The 21,854-nt window shown below is 43.9% G+C and overlaps 1 protein-coding gene across 1 annotated transcript; it reads left to right on the top strand.

Annotated features, from left to right (window-relative positions):
- The first annotated feature begins 229 nt into the window (after window positions 1-229).
- Window positions 230-21,243, top strand: LOC106560677 (capZ-interacting protein). Its single transcript, XM_014123784.2, has 7 exons — window positions 230-534; window positions 9,455-9,541; window positions 14,501-14,578; window positions 15,014-15,082; window positions 15,597-15,842; window positions 17,513-18,136; window positions 19,958-21,243. The coding sequence occupies exons 1-7, from the start codon at window positions 529-531 to the stop codon at window positions 19,973-19,975; spliced, it is 1,128 nt and encodes a 375-aa protein (XP_013979259.1). The 5' UTR covers window positions 230-528; the 3' UTR covers window positions 19,976-21,243.
- Window positions 21,244-21,854: the final 611 nt, after the last annotated feature.

The raw sequence follows: 21,854 nt of genomic DNA, 5'->3' as shown, positions 1-21,854 counted from the left end.
TATTTGGTGACATGAATATATTTAGTATAGTAAAAAGGATACATTTTTTAAATGCTGCACTATTTTTATTTTTATGAAATTCACTGAGTAGGATCGTCCTCCCATTCCTCCTCTGAGGAGCCTCCACTGGTAGCTACACCTGCGTCATACGCATCCCTAAAATTAACTTCAATCACTTTGTATAAATCTCAGCATCGGTTCGGCATGAAAATGCATGCAACGCAACACTACAGTTTGAAACAAACCAACAGGCTACTGTTGCTTCACTCACTCTCACTCTAGTCACCCGTTCTGGAAATGTTGTGAGAGTGCTTTCTAAATATAACCGCAGAGAGAGAGCGGGAGAGAGAGACCACCTTTACAGCCTACTAAGGGTTCTCGCATAGCTCACATACACGGGCCTGGCAGGAGAGAAGGGTGTGAGGAGAGGAGACCGAGCGCAACTTTGACAAGTCCCAAAATAAAACTTTTAGAGGGAGTTGAAACTTGCTGCGAACGGGACGACAGTCAAGGCAGCTGCAGCAGAGGATGGAGGTAAACAGAGTTTTGGGGTGTTTTAAAATGTTTTTATTAAGTTGTTGATTTACATATGGAATTATATCTGTGATTCTGTACTGTCCAGTACAATGTTGTCTATAGCTGACTAAACTCGTAAATGGTAGAGCTGAGTTTTGTCGGCTATGTAGTCTAATAACCTGCACAAGACATGACACTCTCTGTGTGATCTGTATGGACCAAACTGATAGCATGCAGATTAGATGATTCACATGTTTTGAATTACAGAGGAGCATAACAACCAGGCCTGGGCTTAGTTCTAGCCCATACATTTCACTGAACTAAACTTTTAGTCATGCATGTTGTCACTTGTCATGACATCTCACTCTCATTCTCTTTCTCTCATGTTCATAGTGCCATCACTGTGTGAGAGACTGTCAAGCATATAGCCTAATGACTGAATTTGTATGCATTAAGCCCAGGGTGTCAAATGTTATTCCTGTTTTTTGTTACGACCTTTCAATTTGTGTACAATTAAGACATACTTTTTAAAATGTTGTATTTTTTTTATTACGATCCCCATTAGCCGACACCAATGGTGCCAGCTAGTTTTACTGGGGTCCGAGACATAAAGAAGAAGACATTACTGAAAAAATACAAAAAATATTAACATGTAATGTGTGTGTGTGTGTGTGTGTGTGTGTGTGTGTGTGTGTGTGTGTGTGTGTGTGTGTGTTACACATGTCAATACATACAAAAAACAATCAGGTCACATGGGGGAGAGGCGTTGTGCCGTGAGGTGTTGCTTTATTTGTTTTTTTAAACCAGGTTTGCTGTTCACCTGTGCTATATGAAATAGAAGGGAGTTCCATGCAATCATGGTTCTGTATAATACTGTACGTTTTCTTGAATATGTTCTGGACCTGGGGACTAGAACAAACAGACAACCAGGTGAGGGGAGTTTCTAACTGAACAATTTACTTCATTGATCAATCAAGTACAAGGGAAGAGCGAAAACCAGCCCTCCAGGAATTAAGTTTGACACCTCTGCATTAGGCTATGATGAAAGAATGTCACTTGTTGTTAGAATAGAGTTGTAGCATTTTGGTTTGAGTTAGATGCACGATGCATGTGGTGGTGGAATGATGGCGATGGTAGCCTATCACAGGAAGACTTCCTGGTTTGCTGACTATACTGTAGCTGCTTCTCTGCATCAATGTTGTTCAGTACGTTACTCAAACAGGAAGTATGACAGGAACACACCCCACACACAGAGGAAGTGGTGTAACCGTTGCCTTTGCAACAGGTTTCTACACATGGAGTTGCATAATTCTACACATGAGTGGGATGTGAAACGTGACATTAATTGGGCGACTAGTTGTCCAGAGAAGAGATGTTAGATCAAGAATGTCTGCATCCCAAATGGCTCCCTATTGACAACAGGTCCAGTCCATGCTAAAGACATGTTTTATACTCATGGACTTGGTCTCCTGCCTTTAAGGATGAGAATTAATTTAAGTGTGTGTACGCCTACGTGCGCCTGGCCTCCGGGCTATGTGATTTCATTATCTGCTGAATGCCAGCAATGTGAGTCCTTCAATTTAGAGGAGTGTGTATCAACTCCACTTCAACAGCCGTGTGTGTGTGTAGGCCGCTGCTGCCTCAAGTGAGTGCAGATAATGAAGGACAAGGAGATACAAGACAGAGGGGGAGAAAGAGAGAAAGGAAAGAGGGACAGAGGAAGAGGGAGAGTAAGAGAGGAAGGGGAGTAAAGGACAGTAAAGATCTGGGTATGGTCTTACTGAAAGTGTGTGTGTGTTCGGAGTGTATTTGGGAAGCTGTCTGAGCTTAATGTTTAGTCTCTGCCAACACCTCATATCCACCACACATAAGCAGAGCCAGATGATGATGTCATGAGAGAGAGAGGTGTCTATCTGACAGAATGGAACAGTCAGATTGTAATTTGTGTAATCTGACGGTTCCATTCTATCCGATAGGCCTCTCTCTCTCTCTCTCTCTCTCTCTTTCTCTCTCAGCACCACTAATAGAATCATGCTCATGCTAGTGGTCTCATTCACACACTGACAAAGAATGTCTTTGTGATGCTTAAACATACACACACACACACACACACACACACACACACACACACACACACACACACACACACACACACACACACACACACACACACACACACACACACACACACACACACACACACACACACACAGTCTACAGTGCCTAACACATTTTGTTGTGTTACAGCCTGAATTTAAAATTGATTAAATTTAGATTATGTGTCAATGATTATGTGTCAAGACAGGACATTACACTTTGGATGGTGTATCAATACACCCAGTTACTTCAAAGATACAGGCTTCCTTCCTAACTCAGTTGCTGGAGAGGAAGGAAACCACTCAGGGATTTCAATATGAGGCCAATGGTGACTTTTAAACAGTTACAGTGTTTAATGGCTGTGATAGGAGAAAACGGAGGATGGATGAACAACAACAGTTTCTCCACAATACTAACCTAATTGGCAGAGTGAAAAGGAGGAAGCTACAAATACAAATATTCCAAAAGATGAAAATTAAGTACAGAAATATCTAATTTAAATAAGTATTCACACCCCTGAGTCAATACTTTGCAGAAGCAGCTTAGGCAGTGATTACAGCTGTGAGTCTTTCTGGGTAAATCTCTAAGAGCAATTAACTAATTAATTAAGTGTTATGTTTGGGTCAAATCCAATACAACACCTTACTGATTACCACTCTCCATATTTTAAAGCATAGTGGTGACTGCATCATGTTATGCCATAACATGCTTGTAGTCGTTAAGGACTGGGGAGCTTTTCAAGATAAAAATAAATAGAATGGACTTAAGCACAGACAAAATCCTGGTTTAGTCTGATTTCCACCAGACACTGGGAGATGAATTCACCTTTCAGCAGGACAATAACCTAAAACACAAGGCCAAATCTACACTGTAGTTCCTTACCGAGAAGACTGTAAATGTTTCTGAGTGGCTGAGTTACAGTTTTGAATTAAATCTACTTGAAAATCTATGGCAAGATCTGAAAATAGTTGTCTAGCAATGATCAACAACCAATTTGACAGAGCTTGAAGAATTTTGAAAAGAATAATGGGCAAATGTTGCACAATCCAGGTGTGGAAAGCTCTGAGAGATTTAAGTCAAGGGGTATGAATACTTTCTGAAGGCACTGTATGTGGAGCATAGTACTGGCAGTGGCAACCCTAGGTTTGTGGGTTGCTTGCATGGGTCCCAAATACTGAGTGTATGTGTTAACTGGACTTATTAAACAGGAAGAAAGGTCTTGTACTGTAGAAGCAGGCCTGAATGGAGCATTGGAACTGTCAACAACTCTGGTCTCTCTCCCTCTCTCTCCTAAACAACGCACCTCATTAAGAAGGGCCATCCCATTTTTCCTCATATAAACTTTTACCACCAGAGAGAATTCCATGGGAATAAGTGAAACTGTTGAAAAAATGCCTGGCATCCAATCCATCCTTTCAGGATGTGTCCATAAAGCAGAGCCTGGTGGGGTCTGGGTTTGAGGGTCTGGGTCCAGGTCCAGGGCCAGGCATCTGGGTCTGGGGACAAGGGGTCTGGGTTTGAGGGTCTGGGTCCAGGTCCAGGTCCGGGGGGCCAGGCATCTGGGTCTGGGGACAAGGAGTCTGGGTTTGAGGGTCTGGGTTTGAGGGTCTGGGTCCAGGTCCAGGTCCGGGGGGCCAGGCATCTGGGTCAGGGGAAAGGGGGTCTGGGTTTGAGGGTCTGGGTCCAGGTCCGGGGGGCCAGGCATCTGGGTCAGGGGAAAGGGGGTCTGGGTTTGAGGGTCCAGGTCCGGGGATCCAGGCATCTGGGTCTGAGGACAGGGGGTCTGGGTTTGAGGGTCTGGGTCCAGTTCCAGGTCCGCGGGGGCCAGGCATCTGGGTCAGGGGAAAGGGGGTCTGGGTTTGAGGGTCCAGGTCTGGGGATCCAGGCATCTGGGTCTGAGGACAGGGGGTCTGGGTATGAGGGTCTGGGTCCAGGTCCAGGTCCGGGGGGCCAGGCATCTGGGTCTGAGGACAGGGGGTCTGGGTTTGAGGGTCTGGGTTCAGGTCCAGGTCCAAGGGGGCCAGGCATCTGGGTGTGGGGACAGGGGGTCTGGGGCCTAAGTAATATAGTGATGGCCCCACTTAGGCTTTATTGTCACATATTGCTCACACCTATCCCATTTCTTCAGATCTGTAAACACCACAGAGTAAGGGTTAGAGGGTAAGGGTTGTTTATGGTCAAGGCAGCAGACTCTCAATCTGTTATTGATATCTCTCATCTTTCTCCCTCTCATTCTCTCTCTCTCTCTCGCTCTCTCTCCCTCTCCCTAGTAGATCTCTCAGGCCAGTGCTTTCTCTCTTTCACCAGCCTGTCATTTACCTTATTCACTGCCACTTTATGTAATGTCCTCCAGTCCCAAGTCCCCGGGTCCCCAGCCACCCACCCACAGACAGACACACGGGTTGCACTCTCTCTCTCTTTCTCAATTCAATTAAATTACATTTACTATATTGGCATGATGTAAGAATGTACATATTGCCAAAGCTTACTTTGGAGATTTCCAATATTAACATTATAAAAATAATAATCAATATTGTCAATACTCTCTGTCTTCCCTATTCCTCTCTTCACTCTCTCTTGAGTGGGCAGTGGGGATATCTAGAGAGGGAAGTGCTTGTTGACCAGAGAAGGGGAAAGCAGCTGAGAGCGGGGGGGGGATATGACCTCAGCTCTGGATGGAGGGAGGGGAATGGGCTCTGTCCCAAATGGCACCCTATTCCCTTTATAGTGCACAGATTTTGACCAAGGCCCTTTTGGGACATAGTCATGATCTAACTGGGTCTTGCCCTAGTGAGAGAGAGAGCAGGGTGAGGTCATACTTAGACTGTAGAAAGAGCCACAGTATATGGCAGAATTACTTACCATAAGACACAGAATGGTTCTCATCTATCTCTATGTTAGATTTACAGGAGCATTGAGGAAAGCTACAAACTTGCTAGGAAAACTGGGTAGCCCAGAGAGAGAGAGAGAGAGAGAGAGAGAGAGAGAGAGAGAGAGAGAGAGAGAGAGAGAGAGAGAGAGAGAGAGAGAGAGAGAGAGAGAGAGAGAGAGAGAGAGAGAGAGAGAGAGAGAGAGAGAGAGATAGAGAGAGATAGAGAGAGAGATAGAGAGAGAGAGGAGATTTGTGTGTAACCTGTGTAATCTGACTGTTCCAGAGCTAGAAGGAAAGGGGAGTGGCAAATGTAAGTGTGGTGAGGTCACAGGATACAGAGAGACGAGCGGGAGAGAGACAGACATAATGGCAGACAGGCAAACACATCCAACTGTTCGTTCGATTTCTATATCCATCTCTCGGTTTTCTTTTAATCATGCTCCTTGCTGTATTCCCCCCCTATATCCTTCCCTAGCCATTCTGAGGGTGTGAGGTCATTTCCTGTTGTGGAAAATTGGAAAAGTACGAAAAAGTACGAAAATGTTTGCACTCACTACTGTAAGTCGCTCTGGATAAGAACGTCTGTTAAATGACTAAAATATAAATGTAAATGTACCGTTGTGTCAGTATGGTTGAGTATTGGGGAAGTTGTGTTCCAAATGCCACATTATTCCCTACCTTGTGTGCTACCTTTAACCAGGGCTCATGCCCACTAGACGGCGCCGACAGATAGTGCAGCTCTGCTTCTAGCGCCTAAGCAACTTTGCAGTATTTGTTTTTTGTGTGTGTTAATTCTTACTCTATTAACCCAGGATTTTTTTTGTGTTACTACATACAGCCGGAAATAACTTTTACGACTTTCCCGAATTGGATCCTTTGTTCGTATCCCCAAAGGCAATTTAACTGATGTCACGTCCTGATCATAGTAAGCTGTTATTTTCTATGGTAGAGTAGGTCAGGGCGTGACAGGGGGGTTTTCTAGTTTAGTTTTTTCTATGTGGTTATGTTCTAGTTTTGTATTTCTATATTGGGTTGTTCTAGTTTCGTATTTCTATGTTGGACTTTGTTTGGGATGATCTTCAATTAAAGGCAGCTGGTCATCATTGTCTCTAATTGGAGGTCATATTTAAGTTGTTGTTTGTCCCACCTGGGTTTGTGGGAGATTAATTTTGAGTAGTGTATGTTTCACCTCTGCGTCACGGTTTGTTGTTTTGTCATTCAGTTTATTTATGTATTGCATACTTTCACAGTATAAATAAAATGTGGAACGACACACACACTGCACTTTGGTCTCCTCCTTTCGACAACCGTGACAACTGATTCCAGAGGCTGATCCAAAACACTGCTAGCGGAGAAGAGGTATTCGGAGTAGACTTCTAGTCCGACTCAGGAGGCGTGCACACCACCCACCGCTTCCGAGTATATTACTTGCTAATGTTCAGTCTCTGGAAGTAGACAAGCTCAGGGCAAGAATCTCCTTCCAGAGAGACATCAGGGATTGTAACGTACTCTGTTTCATGGAAACATGGCTCTCTCAGGATATACTGTCTCCGTCCATACAGCCAGCTGGGTTCTCAGTACATCGGTGTATGTTTTATGATTAACTACTCATGGTGTGATTGTGATAACATACAGAAACTCAAGTCTTTTTGTTCACTCAACGTAGAATACATCACAATCAAATGCCGACAGTATTACCTCCCAAGAGAATACTCTTTGCTTATAGTGACAGCTGTGTATATTCCCCCTCAAACCGACACCACAACAGCCCTCAAAGAACGTCATTGGACTTTATGCAAACTGGAAACCACATATCCTGATGCCGCATTTATTGTAGCTGGCGATTTTAACAAAGCAAATTTAAGAAAAACACTACTGAAGTTCTACCAACACATTGACTAGCACTCACTCTGAGAAAACATTGGACCAGGGCTAATCAACTTTTCGAAATGCCTACAAGGACCTCCCTGCTAATCTGATCACGACTCCAATTTGCTCCTCCCTTCCTATAGGTAGAAACTCAAACAGGAAGTACCCGTGCTAAGGAATATTCAACGCTGGTTTGACCAATCGGAATCCACGCTTCAAGATTGTTTTGATCACGCGGGATATGTTCCGGCTAGCCTCTGAGAATAACATCGACAAATACACAGACTATTAACACCAACCCTAACCAGAAACTGTGTATAGATGGCAGCATTCGCGCAAAACTGAAAGCGCAAACCATCACATTTAACCATGGCAAGGTGACTGGGAATATGGCCGAATAGAAACAGTGTAGTTATTCCCTTCGTAAGGCAATCAACAGGCAAAACGTCACATACGTCTCGTGTCTGAGCCGTTCAATTGTGCCTTCATTTTGTTTCTATACTGACGTCGCGGACACCAACGTCTTGCTTCCGGACAAGCTAGAACACCTTCGCCCGCTTTGAGGATAACACAGTGCCACTAACGTGGCCCACTACCAAGGACTGTAGGCTCTCCTTCTCCGTGGCTGATGTGAGTTAGACATTTAAGCGTGTTAACCCTCGCAAGGCTGCCGGCCCAGACGGCATCCCTAGCCGCATCCTCAGAGCATGTGCAGGCCAGCTGGCTGGAGTGTTTACGGACATATTCAATTTCTCCCTATCCCAGTCTACTGTCCCCACTTGCTTCAAGATGTCCACCATTGTTCCTGTACCCAATAAAGCAAAGGTAACTGAACTAAATGACTATTGCCCCGTAGCACTCGCTTCAGTCATCATGAGGTGCTTTGAGAGACTAGTTAAGGATCATATCACCTCCACCTTACCTGACACCCTAGACCCTCTTCAATTTGCTTACCGCCCCAATAGATCCATAGACGATGCAATCGCCATCGCACTGCACACTTCCCGATGTTGAGAAAACAAAGGAGCTGATCATGGACTTCGGGAAACAGCAGAGGTAGCGCGCACCTATCCACATCGACGGGACCGCAGGGGACAAGATGGAAAACTTCAAGTTCCTCAGCGTACATATCACTGACAAACTGAAATGGTCCACCCACACAGACAGTGTGGTGAAGAAGGCGCAACAGCGCCTCTTCAACCTCAAGAGGCTGAAGAAATGTGGCTTTGCACCTAAAAGCCTCACAAACTTTTACAGGTGCACAATTAAGAGCTTTGTGTCGGGCTGCATCACCGCCTAGTACGGCAACTGCAACGCCCGCAACCGCAGGGCTTTCCAGAAGGTGGTTCAGTCTGCCCAATGCATCACCGGGGGCAAACTACCTGCCCTCCAGGACACCTACAGCACCCGATGTCACAGGAAGGCCAAAATGATAATCAAGGACAACAACCACCCGAAACGCTGCCTGTCCACCACATTACCATCCAGAAGGTGAGGTCAGTACAGGTGCATCAAAGCTGGGACCGAAAGACTGAAAAACAGCTTCTATCTCAAGGCCATCAGACTGTTAAAAAGCCATCACCAGGGGGCTTCCACCCGGTTCCATAACCCTGCACCTTAGAGGCTGCTGCCCTATATATATAGACTTGAAATCACTGGCCATTTTAATAATGGAACACTAGTCACTTTAATAATGTTTACATACTTTTGCTTTGCTCATCTCATATGTATATACTGTATTCTATTCTACTGTATTTTATTCTATACCACTCCGACATTGCTCATCCTAATACTAAAATATTCCTTAATTCCATTATTTTACTTTTAGGTTTGTGTGTATTGTGTGTAGTTGTGAATGGTTAGATATTACTGCACTGTTGGAGCTAGAAACACAAGTGTTTCGCTACACCCAAAATAACATCTGCTAAACGTGTATGTGACCAATAATATCTGATTTGATTTGAACATTTATGGAATAGAGTACCATTTGGGAAGCATTCCCTGTCCAATATCCCCCCCAGCTTCCCCCAAATCAATGACCTCACCTCATCTGTGTGTGTGTCAGCAGTACTAAGCCATATTGTACTTCCTGTGTTTCAGGACGACGCCCCGCCTAAGAAGTCAGTGGCGGAGCTGGCTGGAAAGTTCAAAGCTCATGCCCCTCCCATCCCAATGGGAACTGATGGGGTGAGGTCATTATAACTTCCTTTTCTCTCTCTCTCTTTTTGCTCTCTTTTCTCTTCTCTTCTTTCTCTCGCTGACACTCAGATAGATAGTACTGAAGCAACTACACGTGTTAAAACACAGATAAGTGAAACATGAAGTTACACACAGGAAGTGAGGTGCAGGAAGTGGTTCTATGAATATCTGTGCCTCTGTGTGAACACAGTGTCAGCCCTGCTTTAAAATACACAACCACATTCATTGATGTAATGATGGGCACTGTAATGTGTCAGTATAATAATATTAGCTCCTCATTGATGTTTTTATGTGTTTATTTCTGTTTGACCAAATAGATCTTAAACACACACCCGGTCGTTAACACTCATTCATGAAATGTATAGTACCAGTCAAAAGTTTGGACACACCTACTCATTCAAGGGTTTTTCTTAATTTTTACTATTTTCTACATTCTGAAAAATTTCAAGAACTTTTAAAGTTTCTTCAAGTGCAGTCACAAAATCCATCAAGTGCTATGATGAAACTGGCTCTCATGAGGACCGCCAAAGGAAAGGAAGACCCAGAGTTACCTCTGCTGCAGAGGATAAGTTCATTAGAGTTACCAGCCTTAGAAATTGCAGCATCAATAAATGCTTCATAGAGTTCAAGTAACAGACACATCTCAACATCAACTGTTCAGAGGAGACTGCGTGAATCAGGCCTTCATGGTCAAATTGCTGCAAAACGCATTAGACCGACGGAAATCTGTCCTTTAGTCTGATGAGTCCAAATTTGAGATTTTTGGTTCCAACCGCCGTGTCTTCGTGAGACACAGAGTAGGTGAACGGATTATCTCAGCATGTGTGGTTCCCACCGTGAAGCATGGAGGAGGAGGTGTGATGGTGTGGGGGTGCTTTGCTGTTGACACTGTCAGTGATTTATTTAGAATTCAAGGCACACTTACTGATTCAGAGGGGTTGGGTTAAATGCAGAAGACACATTTCAGTTGAGTACATTCAGTTCCCTTTACCACGGCATGCTGCAGTGATACGCCATCCCATATCGTTTGCGCTTAGTGGGACTATCATTTGTTTTTCAACAGGACAATGACCCAACACACCTCCAGGCTGTGTAAGGGCTATTTCACCAAGAAGGAGAGTGATGGAGTGCTGTATCAGATGACCTGGCCTCCACAATCACCCAACCTCAACCCAATTGATATGGTTTGGGATGATTTGGACCGCAGAGTGAAGGAAAAGCAGCCAACAAGTGCTCAGCATATGTGGGAACTCCTTCAAAACTGATGGAAAAGCATTCCAGGTGAAGCTGGTTAAGAGAATGCCAAGAGTGTGCAAAGCTGTCGTCAATGCAAAGGATGGCTACTTTGAAGAATCTCAAATATAACATATATTTTGATTTGTTTAACACTTTTTTGGTTACTACATGATTCCATATGTGTTATTTCATTGTTTTGATGTCTTCACTATTATTCTACAATGTAGAAAATAGTAAAAATAAAGAAAAACCCTTGAATGAGTAGGTGTGTCCAAACTTTTAACTGAACACTTAAACAACACAATGTAACTCCAAGTCAATCACAATTCTGTGAAATCAAACTGTCCACTTAGGAAGCAACACTGATTGACAATAAATTTCACATGCTGTTGTGCAAATGGAATAGACAACAGGTGGAAATTATAGGCAATTAGCAAGACACCCCAATAAAGGAGTGGTTTGGCAGGTGGTGACCACAGACCACTTCTCAGTTCTTATGCTTCCTGGCTGATATTTTTGTCACTTTTGAATGCTGGCGGTGCTTTCACTCTAGTGGTAGCATGAGACGGAGTCTACAACCCACACAAGTGGCTCAGGTAGTGCAGCTCATCCAGGATGGCACGTCAATGCGAGCTGTGGCAAGACGGTTTGCTGTGTCTGTCAGCGTAGTGTCCAGAGCATGGAGGCGCTACCAGGAGACAGGCCAGTACATCAGGAGACGTGGAGGAGGCCGTAAGAGGGCAACAACCCAGCAGCAGGACCGCTACCTCCGCCTTTGTGCAAGGAGGAGCAGGAGGAGCACTGCCAGAGCCCTGCAAAATGACCTCCAGCAGGCCTCAAATGTGCATGTGTCTGCTCAAACGGTCAGAAACAGACTCCATGAGGGTGGTATGAGGGCCCGATGTCCACAGGTGGGGGTTGTGCTTACAGCCCAACACCGTGCAGGACATTTGGCATTTGCCAGAGAACACCAAGATTGGCAAATTCGCCACTGGCGCCCTGTGCTCTTCACAGATGAAGCAGGTTCACACTGAGCACATGTGACAGACGTGACAGAGTCTGGAGATGCCGTGGAGAACGTTCTGCTGCCTGCAACATCCTCCAGCATGACCGGTTTGGCAGTGGGTCAGTCATGGTGTGGGGTGGCATTTCTTTGGGGGGCCGCACAGCCCTCCATGTGCTCGCCAGAGGTAGCCTGACTGCCATAAGGTACCGAGATGAGATCCTCAGACCCCTTGTGAGACCATATGCTGGTGCGGTTGGCCCTGGGTTCCTCCTAATGCAAGACAATGCTAGACCTCATGTGGCTGGAGTGTGTCAGCAGTTCCTGCAAGAGGAAGGCATTGATGCTATGGACTGGCCCGCTCATTCCCCAAACCTGAATGCAATTGAGCACATCTGGGACATCATGTCTCGCTCCATCCACCAACACCACGTTGCACCACAGACTGTCCAGGAGTTGGCGGATACTTTAGTCCAGGTCTGGGAGGAGTTCCCTCAGGAGACCATCCGCCACCTCATCAGGAGCATGCCCAGGCATTGTAGGGAGGTCATACAGGCACGTGGAGGCCACACACACTACTGAGCCTCATTTTGACTTGTTTTAAGGACATTACATCAAAGTTGGATCAGCCTGTAGTGTGGTTTTCCACTTTAATTTTGAGTGTGACTCCAAATCCAGACCTCCATGGGTTGATAAATTGGATTTCCATTGATTATTTTTGTGTGATTTTGTTGTCAGCACATTCAACTATGTAAAGAAAAAAGTATTTAATAAGATTATTTCATTCATTCAGATTTAGGATGTGTTATTTTAGTGTTCCCTTTATTTTTTGGAGCAGTATATCCTCTCTGGGCTAGGCGGGACGAATTCGTCCCACCTACGCAACAGCCAGTTGAATCCCGTGGCGCGATTTTCAAATACCTTAGAAATGCTATTACTTCAATTTCTCAAACATATGACTATTTTACAGCTATTTAAAGACAAGACTCTCGTTAATCTAACCACACTGTCCGATTTCAAAAAGGCTTTACAACGAAAGCAAAACATTAGATTATGTCAGCAGAGTACCAAGCCAGAAATAATCAGACACCCATTTTTCAAGCTAGCATATAATGTCACAAAAACCCAGAAGACAGCTAAATGCAGCACTAACCTTTGATGATCTTCATCAGATGACAACCCTAGGACATTATGTTATACAATACATGCATGTTTTGTTCAATCAAGTTCATATTTATATCAAAAAACAGCTTTTTACATTTGCATGTGACGTTCAGAACTAGCATACCCCCTGCAAACTTCCGGGGAATTTACTAACAGTTTACTAAATTACTCACGATAAACGTTCACAAAAAGCATAACAATTATTTTAAGAATTATAGATACAGAACTCCTCTATGCACTCGATATGTCCGATTTTAAAATAGCTTTTTGGTGAAAGCACATTTTGCAATATTCTAAGTACATAGCCCAGCCATCACTGGCTAGCTATTTAGACACCCGGCAAGTTTAGCACTCACCAATATCAGATTTACTATTACAAAAGTTTGATTACCTTTTGTTGTCTTCGTCAGAATGCACTCCCAGGACTGCTACTTCAATAACAAATTTTGGTTTGGTCCAAAATAATCCATCGTTATATCCGAATAGCGGCGTTTTGTTCGTGCGTTCCAGAAACTATCCGAAATGGTAAATCAGGGTCGTGCGCATGGCGCAATTCGTGACAAAAAAAATCTAAATATTCCATTACCGTACTTCGAAGCATGTCAACCGCTGTTTAAAATCCATTTTTATGCCATTTTTGTCGTAAAAAAGCGATAATATTCCGACCGGGAATCTCCATTTAGCTAAACAGGAAAGAAAACAAAGCTTTCGGTCGACGCGGGCACGAGCCTGAGTCTCACAGTACTGTAAACAGCCACTACCCAAACGCGCTACTTTGTTTCAGCCAGAGCCTGCAAAGCCACGATTCAGCATTTTGCCGCCTTCTGAGAGCCTATGGCAGCCGTAGGAAGTGTCACGGTACAGCTAAGATCCTCACTCTTCAATAAACAGAGACAAGAAGAACGACACCTTGTCAGACAGGCCACTTCCTGCATGAAATCTTCTCAGGTTTTTGCCTGCCATATGAGTTCTGTTATACTCACAGACACCATTCAAACAGTTTTAGAAACTTTAGGGTGTTTTCTATCCAAAGCCAATAATTATATGCATATTCTAGTTACTGGGCAGGAGTAGTAACCAGATTAAATCGGGTACGTTTTTTATCCAGCCGTGTCAATACTGCCCCCTATCCCCAACAGGATATTTGTGTTGTGTGCCTCTGAGTCATGTCAGTGACAGTACACTATGATCGTTTTTGTTTATCTCTAAAATGAACGTTTGTCTTGTTGGCCAGTGGCATGTGTGAGTGTTGTAGTATCAGATTTGTATGTCTGCATGTCTGTAGCGGTTCTAGTTGTGTTGTTCTGTTGTCTTCTGTTATGTTGACGTTTCAGTGTATGTTATGTTGTTAGTAGGCCCATTGTGTTCATGGCACAGTGTTGGTTTAGTAGCCTCTGGTCTTGTGTCTCTTGATCTGTGTGCGTGTGTTAGTATTATGTGATTACTATGCTATGCTAGTGCCATGCAAGTGCTGTGCTATGTGTAATTGTATTATGGCTGTTGGTATAGTTTGAGTAGCCTCTTGGTGTTGGTTTCTCTTCCAGAGTAAGCCTGTTAGGAGACGCCCCCCTCGAACCCTACAGCTCCCCAAGACCACAGCACAGGGACAGGTGGACGAGGAGGTGAGAGGAGTGTGTGGCTGTGAGTGTTTGAGGGGACTGTTTGACAATTGTGTGTTGTACAGTTCTATAATGCCATGTCCCTTTTGATGTCTGTGTGTACATGTGTGTGTGAGGGGTAGTGCTGTGTTTTGTGCAGTTCTGTATCTTAGTATCACTGAATGAAGACTACTAGGGTTGAAATAGAGTTGACCCTAAACCTGGTATCTAATACAGACTGAGATAAGGTTAATATATAGGACGAGACAGAGAAGCATGCCGTGATGAAGTGTGTGTGTGTGTGTGTGTGTGTGTGTGTGTGTGTGTGTGTGTGTGTGTGTGTGTGTGTGTGTGTGTGTGTGTGTGTGTGTGTGTGTGTGTGTGTGTGTGTGTGTGTGTGTGTGTGTGTGTGTGTGTGTGTGTGTGTGCGCATGTGTGTTTTTCTCACTTGTGTTTCAGAAACCCATCTCACCGTCTCTGCATCCTGCCAAAACCAAAAGGAACTCTGCTCTTATTGAGAAACTGCAGGTGAGCATGGTGTGTGTGTGTGTGTGTGTGTAAGTACTTGTCTGCATCTGTGTGCGTGTTGATTTGGAGAGTGATAAGCTCTTGCTGTACCATACATGATGATACATGGAACACAAAAACATGTACAGTGTAATAGATCAGGAGCAATCTATGCAATCACAGGCTATATATACACATACAGTACATTCAAGGCCGCTCCCTGTTGTATGCCAGTGAGCAGTGCAGGTGCATGCAGAGAGAGGAAAGAGAAGGGAGGTCAGATGGAGAGGATCAGTTACAGTAAAGTCTCACAGGTTGATAATAAGAGAGAGCAGCCATTTCCTGACTGAGTGTCTCACACTTCAACATCCAGTCAGTGTCACTGAGGACAGCCCACACAAAATGCCTGCTATGCTCTCTGAATCTTAGTATGTAATAACATTGCAATAACTATCTCTCTCTCTCCCTGTCTTTCTCTCTCTTTCTTCCTTGCGCTCTCTCTCCCTCTCTCCCCACCCTCTCTCTCTCTCTCCAGGCTAACCTGGCGTTATCCCCCTGTTCCCTCCTGCCCTCTCCTAAGAGCCCTGGGCTGAGACTGTTGCCCCCCTCCTTCACCCCCACCTCCCCCTGCTCCCCCACCCCTCCTGTTACTACGGTAACCCCCACCTCCCCAGTCAGCAGGGCACCCCTCCCTCGGTCGCTGAGCGAGGAAGAGACGCCTGCCACCTTTGAGGTCCCAGCCACACCCACTGAAGGATCCCTACTGCCCAGTATCAACAAGGTCTGCTAAGTGTGTGGGTGCTTTTGGTTTTACTATCCTTGTGGGGATCAGAAGTACTCACAAGGATAGTAAAACAAGGAAAATTCAGACAAGTGGTAACATTTCAGGGCGGCAGGTAGTCTAGTGGTTAGAGCCAGTAACCGAAAGGCAAAAAAATCAGGTTGATGTACCATTGAGCAAGGCACTTAACCCTAATTTGCTCCATATTACCATGGCTGACCCTGTAAAAGATCACGCTTCACTGCACCTATCTTGTGTATGTGACAATAAAACACACACACATACAGCACCAATCAAAAGTTTGGGCAATCCTCTGATCAGTTGGTGTCTGTTACTTGAACTCTGTGAAGCATTTATTTGGGCTGCAATCTAAGGTGCAGTTAAAACCTAATGAATTTATCCTCTGCAGCAGAGGAAACTCTGGGTCTTCCTTTCCTGTGGCGGTGCTCATAAGAGCCAGTTTCATCATAGTGCTTCATGTTTTTTGTGACTGCACTTGAAAAAAGTTCTTGATATTTTCCGGATTGACTGAACTTCATGTCTTAAAGTAGTGCTGGACTGTCATTTCTCTTTGCTTATTTGAGCTGTTCTTGCTATAATATGGACTTGGTCTTTTACCAAATAGGGCTATCTTCTGTTACCACAACACAACTGATTGGCTCAAACGCATTAAGTAGGAAAGAAATTCCACAAATGAACTTTTAACAAGGCACACTTGTTAATTGAAATGCATTCCAGGTGACTACCTCATGAAGCTGGTTGACAGAATGCCAGCACTGTGCAACGCTGTCTACTTTGAAGACTCTCAAAAATAAAATACATTTTTATTTGTTTAACACTTTTTTGGCTACTACATGATTCCATGTGTTATTTCATAGTTTTGATGTCTTCACTATTATTCTACAATGTAGAAAATAGTAAAAATTAAGGAAAAGCCTTGAATGAGTAGGTGTGTCCATACTTTTGACCGGTACTGTGTGTGTGTGTGTGTGTGTGTGTGTGTGTGTGTGTGTGTGTGTGTGATATATATATAACACACACACACACACACACACGCACACACACAGTACCGGTCAAAAGTATGGACACACCTACTCATTCAAGGCTTTTCCTTAATTTTTACTATTTTCTACATTGTAGAATAAAAAATAAAAAAAAGTATATATATATACATATACACACAGTACCGGTCAAAAGTATGGACACACCTACTCTTTCAAGGCTTTTTCTTAATTTTAATATATATATATATATATATTTTTAATAATAATTTATTCATTATTTTGCCAGTCCCCACAAGGAAGAAGGCTATTTTAGTGTTAAGGGTTATGTTTACGGTTGCAATTAGGGTTAGGGGTTAGGTTTAGAGGTTTGGGGTTAGGGTTAAGGTTAGGGTTAGGGGTTAGGGAAAATAGGATTTGGATTGGAATACATTTTTTGGTCCCCTCAAGGTTAGTAAAACAAATGTGTGTGTGTGTGTGTGTGTAAGTGCACACGTGTGTGTGTGTGTGTGTGTGTGTGTGTGTGTGTGTGTGTGTGTGTGTGTGTGTGTGTGTGTGTGTGTGTGTGTGTGTGTTCATACCTTTAAGCCTGTGTGTTTGTCTGCATGTGTATTATGTCATATCCTGTGTCGTAGCTGTTCTTAATGGTCTGTGTCCCTGCCTCTCCAGGGAAGAGCCCGCCTGTCCATCCGGCGACGCCCACCTTCGAGACGACACAGGAAGTCCAGCGGAGAGGAAGGAGACGGGGCGACGGGTGAAGAGACGCCCCTAACTACATCCGATGACCCTGAGGCCAAAGTTGGGGAGGAAGAGAAGGGAGAGGAGGAGGAGGTGTTTGAGAAGGAAGTGGAAGAGAAGGATGGCAAAAGAGCAGACACCACTTTGTCTACCAAAGCAAAGATAGAGACAGGCTCCTCTATCCCTGCTAACTCACAGCAACAGATTACCACAACAGACAGCTCAACCACAGACACTGACCCACTGGAAAAGACAAAGTCAGAAAAAACGCTGGAGCCCCAGAGAGAGGAGAGACAGGAGAGACAGACAGGAGAGGAGAGACAGGAGGACAGACAGACAGCAGAGGAGAGACAGAAAGGAGAGGAGGTAAAAGAGTCTAGAGGAGAAGAGGTGAAAGATTGTGGTCAGGGGTGTGGAGGAGGAGAGGAGAAGGAGAAGGGGAGGGAGAGTTGTTCAGTGGAGGAGTCATCTACAGAAAGAGAGAAAGAGGAGGGGGAAGAGCTGGCCTGCAAAGAAAAGGAGGGAGAGAGGGATACAGACTGCAACGAAGAGAAGGTGAGGAAGGTGTTCTTTCACGTTCATGGGGCTCTATTCAATCCGATTGAATAGAGCCCCAAAATATTGATGGTAGATATTTCACGAACCAAGATCACTGAACTATCTACAGTTGAAGTCGGAAGTTTACACTTAGGTTGGAGTCATTAAAACTCGTTTTTCAACCACTCCACAATTTTTTTCACTTATAATTCAGTGGGTCAGAAGTTTACATACACTAAGTTGACTGTGCTTTTAAACAGCTTGGAAAATTCCAGAAAAGGATGACATGGCTTTAGAAGCTTCAGATAATAAGCCTAATTGACATCATTTGAGTCAATTGGAGGTGTACCTGTGGATGTATTTCAAGGCCTACCTTCAAAGTCAGTGCCTCTTTGCTTGACATCATACGAAAATCAAAAGAAATCAGCCAAGACTTCAGAAAAAAAATTGTAGACCTCCACAAGTCTGGTTCATCCTTGGGAGCAATTTCCAAACGCCTGAAGGTACCACGTTCATCTGTACAAACAATAGTACGCAAAAAGTAGAAACACCATGGGACCACGCAGCCGTCATACCGCTCAGGAAGGAGACGCGTTCTGTCTCCTAGAGCTGAATGTAACTTGGTGCGAAAAGTTCAAATCAATACCAGAACAACAGCAAAGGACCTTGTGAAGATGCTGGAGGAAACAGGTACAAAAGTATCTATATCCACAGTAAAGCGAGTCCTATATCGACATAAGCTGAAAGGCCACTCAGCAAGGAAGAAGCCACTGCTCCAAAACCGCCATAAAAAAGCCAGACTACGGTTTGCAACTGCACATGAGGACAAAGATCGTACTTTTTGGAGAAATGTCCTTTGGTCGGATGAAACAAATATAGAACTGTTTGGCCATGATGACCATCGTTATGTTTGGAGGAAAAAGTGGGATGCTTGCAAGCCGAAGAACACCATCCCAAACATGAAGCATGGGGGTGGCAGCATCATGTTGTGGGGGTGCTTTGCTGCAGGAGGGACTGGTGCACTTCACAAAATAGATGTCATCATGAGGATGGAAAACGATGTGGATATATTGAAGCAACATCTCAAGACATCAGTCAGGAAGTTAAGGAAGTTGCTTGGTCGTAAACGGGTCTTCCAAATGGACAATGACCCCAAGCATACTTCCAAAGTTGTGGCAAAATGGCTTAAGGACAACAAAGTCAAGGTGTTGGAGTGGCCATCACAAAGCCCTGACCTCAATCCTATAGAACATTTGTGGGCAGAACTGAAAAAGCATGTGTGAGCAAGGTCTACAAACCTGACTCAGTTACACCAGCTCTGTCAGGAGGAATGGACCAAAATTCACACAACCCGAAACCTTTGACCCAAGTTAAACAATTTAAAGGCAATGCTACCAAATACTAATTGAGTGTTTGTTAACTTCTGACCCACTGGGAATGTGATGAAAGAAATAAAAGCTGAAATAAATCATTCTCTCTACTATTATTCTGACATTTCACATTCTTAAAATAAAGTAGTGATCCTAACTGACCTAAGACAGGGAATATTTACGAGCAATGAATATATTTGGCTAAGGTGTATGTAAACTTCCGACTTCAACTATGGACGTTTCCTAAAAACTCTGAAACATCTCCATTCAACATCAAGTCACCTCATGTCATCCTTTACCATCCTCATGCACAGAATATAATCTGTTTGCTGATAACACGCCAAAACAAAACATACTGTATGTTCCACAAGAACTGTTATTATCTTTAAGAAATTACTTGTATTATACCGGCCTTAAACTGACCTCTAAAAGTCATGTTTGTGTGTGTTGCTATCTTTCCACCTCTCAGGGGAACACCAATCTCTGATGGTCCGTAACCGCTCCATGCCCCTGATTTACAGAGTGGGAGACCCCCATTGTGTGCACTAACTCCCCTCATCCCATAGCACATACTGTAATGGAAAAGGAGAGACTGGTATGGACTGCAGACTATGCCACTGGATGGACTCCCTTTAGTCCTCTGCATCTGGAAGGTCCTACACTCTAGCTTCGTCCCAAATGGCACACTATGCCCTATATAGTACAGTACGTTTCACCAGGTTCAATAGGCCTCTGGTCTAAAGTAGTGCACTATATAGGGAATAGGGTGTCATTTGGGACATAGTTATGCACATTTTTGGACATATTTTTGGTAAATTCTTATTTGGTGTCAGCCTGTGACTTTGTTATCTTTAGGCAGATTAATGCAAGGGATTTGCCTGTACAGCTTTTTTTTATCCTTATTTGGATAGCTGTGCTTCCACACAGAATGTTTTGGTGCTCCACTTGATTCTGTGGGGGGCTCTTCAGCCTGTCCTACTCTGATAATCAATCATGTCCTACTCCTGACCAAAAGCCTGTGACTTGTCTGATAATCACTGAATCTCTGTCTGTATATTTGGTTAATTGATCTCTGGCTGGACAAATGGAAGTGGTAGATAATTTATTAGTTTGCTCATCTATCACCGATCAGAAACGCTTAGCATGCAATAATGTAGCCTAAATCAATTGTATTATTTATCTATTGACTCACGTAGTAGCCTTATATAGAGCCTAGGCTTATTTCCTATTGTCCCAATCCCACTGAAACCCAAAATCCTGACTCCTGTCTTGCATGAACATTCCTAACTTTATTCTGTAATCCATGTCTGGTATTGCTGCCGATGTGGGAGCTTCAGTAGAATGTGTGATCAACAAACGATAGGCCAATGAGAGTAGATATGGAAATATTTTTTAAACAGTTGGTCTCCGTTAAGATACCTTGATATTTAAACAATTTCCTCTCTTCATCTCTTTGTTATTCATGGGCTGATCTGCTATCTGTATAATCATCAGCCAAATAGTCATTAATTGGAGGCTATCTAGCAAGCTTAGCAACTTTGGACTTTTGTTTGGGCTCCCGAGTGGTACAGTGGTCTAAGACACTCAATCTCAGTGCCAGAGATGGACCAGAGATTGTGCCAGAGATTGTGCACTGTTCCATAGGGCAGTGCACAATTGGCCCAGCGTTGTTCGGGGTAGGCCGTCATTGTAAATAAGATTTTGTTCTTAACTGACTTGCCAAGTTCAATAAAGGTACAATTTTAACAAAAAATATAAAAATGACCGCCGTTACAAACTTTGTATGATTCGACAACGCTATAGCCTACTCTGGGTGCACTCTGTGTGTCCTGAGCACGCTCTGTGTCTTATTGGGCAAGTTCAGGTAGGTCCCCATTTCGGTCTGTTTGCTTCTTTTGCATCATTTGAAATGGGTGTTAAATCAAATCAAATGTTATTTGTCACTTGCGCCGAATACAACAGGTGTAGACCTTACAGTGAAATGCTTACTTACAAGCCCTTAACCAACAATGCAGTTTTAAGAAAAATACCTAAAGAAAAATAAGAAATAAATAATTAAAGGGCAGCAGTAAAATAACAATAGCGATGCTATATACAGGGGTACCGGTAAAGAGTCAATGTGCTGGGGCACCAGCACATTGTCAAGGTAATTGAGGTAATATATTCATGTAGGTAGAGTTATTAAAGTGATATATGCATAGATAATAACAGAGTAGCAGCAGCGTAAAAGGGAAGTGGTCTGAGGCCTCTTGATGGAGGATCTGAGGACCCATGCCAAACCTGTTCAGTCTTCTGAGGGGGAATAGGCCTTGCCGTGCCCTCTTCACGACTGTCTTGGTGTGCTTGGACCATGTTAGTTTGTTGTG

Source organism: Salmo salar, chromosome ssa10 (genome assembly GCF_905237065.1).
Source record: "Salmo salar chromosome ssa10, Ssal_v3.1, whole genome shotgun sequence".
NCBI lineage: Eukaryota > Metazoa > Chordata > Actinopteri > Salmoniformes > Salmonidae > Salmo > Salmo salar.
The sequence above is the reverse complement of the archived record's forward strand: the minus strand, read 5'-3'. Positions and strand labels throughout refer to the sequence as shown.